We start from the raw sequence: 6,625 nt of genomic DNA on the forward strand, positions 1-6,625 counted from the left end.
TAGTAGGTCTATTTTTCCTACACTTGATTTTGAGTTCTGCAGTTTACTTCTTGGGAATTTTAGCTTTTAAGGTTCTGTCAGGAAAATCGGATCTTCGTGTTACGAACGTGCTTGAAAATTCTGTGAGCCAATCGAGAAAAGCTATGTCATCTTACATATTAGTCAAAAATACCCAACGGGCAGAAAGAATAATTGCTAACTGGAAATTTAGTGTTATCCCTACATTTAAAGTACAAACCATTACAATGTAATAAAATTAATCCAGACATTTCCAGGGCAAGTGTGGCTGACCTTTTGTTCACCAGCTACTGACCCCAGGGTGAATGAAAGAGGCTTGCAGAGAGAAATGTCTGTTGTTTGGCTTCAGTCCCTGGTATTTAAATTGCATTCCCTAATCAAATGAAAAGGCTGTCCTCTCTATCAGGTTACAGAATCCATGGCAACATTTGGCCTTTTATATACATAATGTTAGCCTTTTTGTTTGCATCTAAGCAGAGACACCTGGAGCAATGTTAACATTAACCGATTTAGCATTAATAGCTTCATTATATAAGAATTTCTGATCAGATAGCTGTTACTTTTGTTATATTGCTTCAGCTTGTATTGTTTTCATTTTTTATCTCCCTGCTTGGCAACCGGGCAATGATTTGCAAATTTTTTTTGTCTTGATTAATTAAGCAATATAATTATCAGGAACCGTGATGCAGTCTTTGCTCGACAAAGCTTCTGAGGGAAGACAATAGTAAGTCTGTTAGTGTGAATGCATTCCACGCGTCACAGATGCATGAGGATATTCTGAACAATGAGACGAAAAGCTGCCTGCAAAAGAGGACAAAGAATGCCAGGCAGACTCTACACACTGCACATACCGCCAGGGACATACTGCGGGTTCCCTGGGACACAGATGCCTCGTTAGATTGCAGCTAGTCATCAGAGATTAATTCTCAGCCATTTGGTACAATAATTTACCCATTCCCCACTCTTTTAACTAGTGCTGCTTGCTATAGAGGGGAAGTCTTTGTGCTCAAAAGGTTTATTTAACCTTGCCTACTTTTACTGCATGCAACAGAAATAATTATTTTTTTCTTGGAAATTGTAATGAAGCAGGTGTTGGCAATGAGCTGAATATTAATTTTTTTTTTTCATGGATAACTTGCACCGACATTTGGAGTACTCAAGGAAGGGGTTATTTCTCTTTGCTTTTTTTTTTTTTTTTTAAATTGATTCCTAGCAAATCATATTCTGTGATTTTTTTTTATTATTTTTTTTTGGTAGCCATTCACAACACTGTTTTCCTGAAGGGTATTTAATACCAACTGTCAGAAAGGTACTGAGCAGGCAGCCTGTCCCTGCGCGTTCGGTTGATCTCGCCCCTCATTTGGGCAGAGCCCCCTGTACAGATGGAAGCTGACGATATGCAAGTTCCATTGACTTTAATGACCCTCAGCGTGGCTGAGGGATCTGCTCGGGAATTAATAATTCCCAGCTTTGTGTCCAGGCAGGCATACAGGCCAGTGCAGCCGTGTGCTCCTGGGCTGACCGCAGGCTCTGAGCCGGCTGGCAGGGCTGGCCGTGCCGGCGGCTGCTGTGTGGCACGGTCGGGAAGCTGGGAGCCACAGTGGGGAAACCTTTTGCCTGGGTCTGGTTCCACGTGGGTTACACTTGTTTTCCTTTGGTAATGTAAAATCACTTGCTCTCACACAAAGTCACTCCCATTCTCTACAGTATTTTCTTTTTACCTCTGCCAATGTGTGCCAGCTTTGGGCTGTGGAAGACATGCACTTCTTGACAAAATATGTGCCTAGGACTCAGTCCTTGAAATAATCTGTTTGATTATTTGAAACATGCTTGGAAAAAGCCTGTTTCCCAGTTTCATGGAAGTGACACCGAGGAGCACGCACTGCACTCAGATCTCTGCACTGTGGGGACACAGTTTGGGGATGTTAGGGAAAGCTCTCAGGATTTAGGGTCTAGCTTGAATTAGCCTACCTGGCTGTTTGAAAGAGATTTTATAGTACAAAAAAGTATTATTTATTTGAGTATGACTATTAAGCTTTCAGAAAAAACTATTATTGAACTTTCTGTTTTAAAATGTCAGTTTGCAGATATTTTTAATAAACTTGCTAGAGGGTGCTCACTGAAAGATTTTTTAAAATCTGAGCATATATATACGTCTATGTATTTATATACATTCACAACTAAGGTGTATAAAATAGGCACACTTTGTCTATATTTTAAGTATACAAATTCTGTAATACTGTGTTAAAATTTACTACACTCCCTAGGCTCCAGGTGGTTTTGAAGCAGCAAAACCAAGTCCTGTAAGCAAAAATGGCTTGTCAAAAAGCCTGAGGGTGAATTTCCCTCTACAGTAGCATATATGTGCTAATCTGACTCTAAAGATCTCATGGGTTTTTTTTTTAAGTTGGTATATTTCTAATCCTAGTATGTACTTCTCCTTCTTATTTGTACTTGCATGAAAGTACAGTTTAAAATTTTTTTCTCCTTTTGTCAATACTTGTTAAAACTGTTAAAAAAATTGTTATCGCTTAAAGAGGAACAACTTCATGCTCTAGGACATTATCCCTTTGGTGGCAAAGATTTTCTGTGTGTCACCTTTCCTTCCAGCTGCCTGGATAGTAATAGTAGCATTAAAAAAAAAAAAAGCTAAAGCCACTATGGAAACATGTTACACTAATCTGTTTTTTGGGAGGCGGGTAATTATTTTAAGTAAAGGAATGACAAAATAACTGTGTGAAAAGACAGCTGTCATTTGCAGATGTTATATTAAAACCAAATTTCTTCTGTAATTCATTGCCACTTCTAATTAGAGGAATTCCCTAGATACAGGGGATTTATATTATTCCCTTTGTCCATTTATTGAATGACTGTCACAGTCACCCACAAGCAGTTGCAAAAGAATAATAGAGGGTATTTATTTATGTGATAAGCCTCTGTACAGATGGAAAAAATCCATAGCTTAAATATTGATAATTGCTGCTAGCTTCTGTTCAGGGCTTGGTTGAGTTGGGATTTTGTGGGGTTTTTTTTGGTTTTGAGTTTGTGAAAGGGAAATGAGTTTGACTACTTGTGAATACAAAGAAAAGTATTACATATTTACACATTAAAATTTTCTGGGTTTGACATGGCAAAGTCATGTAATGGGTATGCAATTCTGGACATTTTTCACTGCTATAAAGTGTCTCTTTTACCTAGTGTAGCCTTTATCTGAAAAGCCACATGTCACCAACGGACATTATAGGGTGGTTTCCTCTGGAGGTAACTCTGAAGGAACCTCGTTATTTTGGATCAGCTCTTTTTTTTAATTATTTTTTTTCGCCTTCCCTTTGGTGAAGTCCATGGAAGGAGTTTATAGAGGATTACTGAAACAAATACTTCTTTGCAAAATCTGTCAGCGTAGGATTCGCCCAGTGAACTGGGGTCTCCTGTTGTGATGCAAGACAAAAACCACCTCTTAATATTGACTCAAAAGGGAATATTGATTTCAAATTCATAGAATAATTTTGTTGATGTGCATAACAAACTCACTTGAATATTCTGTGAAATGTGCTTATACATGTAAAGTATAGAAATGGCAATTATGGAAGACTTAAAAACTTAAAGAATTAGGAGATTTACTATGACACTGGAAGTTTCAGTGTGCAACATAATATGGTCATACTGTTGTATGCAAAAATAATGTACTGGTCTTCCATAGTGGGTCTGATGCTTTTTTCCAAACATCAGTGATATAATGGAAGAGCCAGGATGTGGTGCTAGCAGGGATCCCACCTGATGGGTTGTGCTGGCCTGGCTGGTCATGGGCATTCGTTTTGTTGTGCTGCACTACTTGGGAGAGTCTGTGCTGTGATCTAGAGAGGACACCTAGAGCATGCTGTGGCTTGTAATGTAACCAGATAGCTTCCCTCTCTTGAGAGGGCAGGGCGAAACTTGCCTCCTCTAGCCTCCCTTGAGCAGCAGGAGCCTTGCTGTGAAAATCCCATGGGAGTTGGGCATGCTGTTTCTGCTGGTAATTCTGGAAGTTGCTCCTGCTCTCTACACTAACTTTTGGGCTTCTGTTGGCTTGGCTCTACATGCTCTGTCTTTATTTTGGGTTCCACAGGTGCCATTTTTTGGTCCTCTCTTTAATGGAGCAATCGTGACTGCAAAGCTGCTGCCAAGCCTCATATGTGCCACGTGCATCAATGCCAGCAGAGCCGTCAAGTCGCTCATCCCACTCTACCAGAGCTTGTATCCTTTCCTCCTGCTGGGGCAGGGCTCCCTGTGGTAGGGTTCTTGCTTCTGAAATGTTCTTCTGCAGAGAGGTAAGCTGCAGTGGAAATCTTTCCTCTTTGATATTACTGGAAAAGGTAAAAGCTTTCTTTGCATCAAGCTCAGTGTTTCCAGTCAGTCACACTCAGTTGCCCGCCGGTGCCGTTAAAATAAGACCGTAACATCACAAGAGTGTTCTCACCAGCAGCTTCAGACAGTCTCACTGCTGTTGAGCTTGGACTTGACACTGATGCTTTTAACTGTAAGTAATGATAATACTTAATTTTCTTTCACGCTAACCAAAGTTATCTGTGGTGTATTAGGCTTCTACACAGACCACTGTGGTATTGTTATGATTTAAAAAAAATAGTCCAATTGTCTTTACTTGGACTTACTACATTAATAAGACAGATGGGATTTGGCATCGGATAGGGATGTTTCACTTCCTGAACTCTGGTTTCATTCTAGCTGTGTCTGTATTTGGGCACTTTCAGAACATATTTTCTAACACTTGCTGGAGGATAACTAGATGGTTGGCTTATCTGTGACAGAAATTGTAGCAAAGACTTTTATTCTTGTGTGATGTAAAGACTAACAGCGTTGTAACTGGTTTTCACTTATTCTAGGATAATGCCATGATTATGCTATAGACATTTTACAGCTCATCTTGTTAATCATATAACTTATCTCAGGACCAACACTCACTGCACTTTATTTTCTTTGGGGAGCTTTTCATTTGAGCACTTTTCTAACCATATGACTTTGAGAAAGAGTTTGTAAATAACAGGTTTTGATCTTTGAAAGAACATTGATTAACTAATTTGAGACACATTTTGAAAACACAAAAAGCTGCTTTTTTTTTTTTTAAAAAAAAAAAGCTAAATTTGATCCAGCATACTTCAAAAAAGTTACCAGAAATTAAAAGTAGCAGAGTGGTTAAATAAATTTGTATGTTATTAATTTAATTTGCCTACTCGTTTTCAAACAAAGACGGTTGCACTTAAGCAGCGGAACATAGTACATCAGCTACAATACCTAACAGATGATTCAAAACTTGCCAAGTTTTCCACTTTTGTTTCATGAGAGGAATCTAGCTAATTACTAAAATTCTTCTATGCAGAATGTAGCTTAATCCATCTGCTTGCACAGTCAGTGCACAATATTCAAATAGCAGTGTAGTAAAATGAACATGAGTAGCAGAGGTTACAAGAAGGAAGAGGTTACGTTGCCTCTTTCTGCTGTCCCACTACCTCGCTCCCATGCAGAGTTCTCTGATTCCTGATCCTGCTCATCTTTTGGCTTTCAGCATTTTGTGAGCAAACGGTACTCACCAGCCTGCTGTGCTCCTGCTTTCCAGCAGGGTCTCTCTGGGTCTCTCCTTGTCCCCAGGGAAACATGAGCAGCACAAATATGATCGCACATGCTGCTTCTCAGCATATGTTTGAGCTCTAGCTGAAACAGCATCTGTCTCTGTGTTCTTTTCTTCCCTTCTTGTGCCTGCTTTTGCACCAACGATATCTGTAGTGAATCAACTGCCACTTGTCTGTTTGATAAATGAAAGTGGATTGAGAAACTGCTGAAACTGCACAAAGATAATGTGGTGGGAAGATCCCTTCAGGATGATACTGGAGTGGGAGAGAAAGTTATCTGTAACTTGTACTGTAGATAATGTAACACTTTGAGATATACTAAAATTCTGAATGAGCCAGAAATGGGACTGTATAGATGTGTAAAAGTGGTGTTTGGACCCGTCCAACGCAGCAACACTGCTTTGTAGCACCTGGAGGGTGCTCAGACAGTGAGCAGCTTCGCTTCGGCGTTTCCTGCGAGGAGCAGAGGGGAAAGCAGAGCTAGCGATTTGAAACAGTGAATGAAAGAGACTGGAGATGAGAGTAACCCAAAGGTGAAATAACTAAAAAAATTTCAATAGAAATTGCAATTCATAACCTTGCTGTTGGGGTGAGGGCAGGAAAGCTGCGTAAGGCAGAGCTGACGAGCACTCTGCCATGCTGCTGTCCTTGAATCAAGGGTGGTTAGGAACAGGCTGAACGCTTCTTCTGGTGTCAGTGGCAATGAGGCACCAAGCCGTGGTGCAGTGTTGGAGCAGCAGCAGGGAGTGCCATCCCAGCCCTGCTGGGCCCCGCTCGGGCAGATCAGACCTGGTCCCAGTGGGGCAGGAGGTGTTTGGTGGGGCAGGAGGTTTCTGGTGGGGCAAGAGGTGCGGTGGAACAGGAGGCGCAGTGGGGCAGGAGCTGTGCGGTGGGGCAGGAGCTGTGCGGTGGGGCAGGAGGGGCGGTGAGGCAGGAGGGGCGCGGCGGGGCAGGAGGTGTTTGGTGGGGCAGGAGGGGCGTGA

At 41.2% G+C, this 6,625-nt stretch overlaps 1 protein-coding gene across 1 annotated transcript in view; it reads left to right on the forward strand.

Moving 5' to 3' along the window:
• RALGAPA2 (Ral GTPase activating protein, alpha subunit 2 (catalytic)) overlaps nt 1-6,625 on the forward strand; it is a 156,895-nt gene that overhangs the window by 108,789 nt on the left and 41,481 nt on the right. The window contains exon 38 of the mRNA XM_010005126.1: nt 4,124-4,251. Coding sequence (XP_010003428.1) covers nt 4,124-4,251 — 128 coding nt within the window. The remainder of the gene's footprint in view (nt 1-4,123; nt 4,252-6,625) is intronic.

Source organism: Chaetura pelagica, unplaced genomic scaffold (genome assembly GCF_000747805.2).
Source record: "Chaetura pelagica isolate M959 unplaced genomic scaffold, ChaPel_1.0 scaffold171, whole genome shotgun sequence".
NCBI lineage: Eukaryota > Metazoa > Chordata > Aves > Apodiformes > Apodidae > Chaetura > Chaetura pelagica.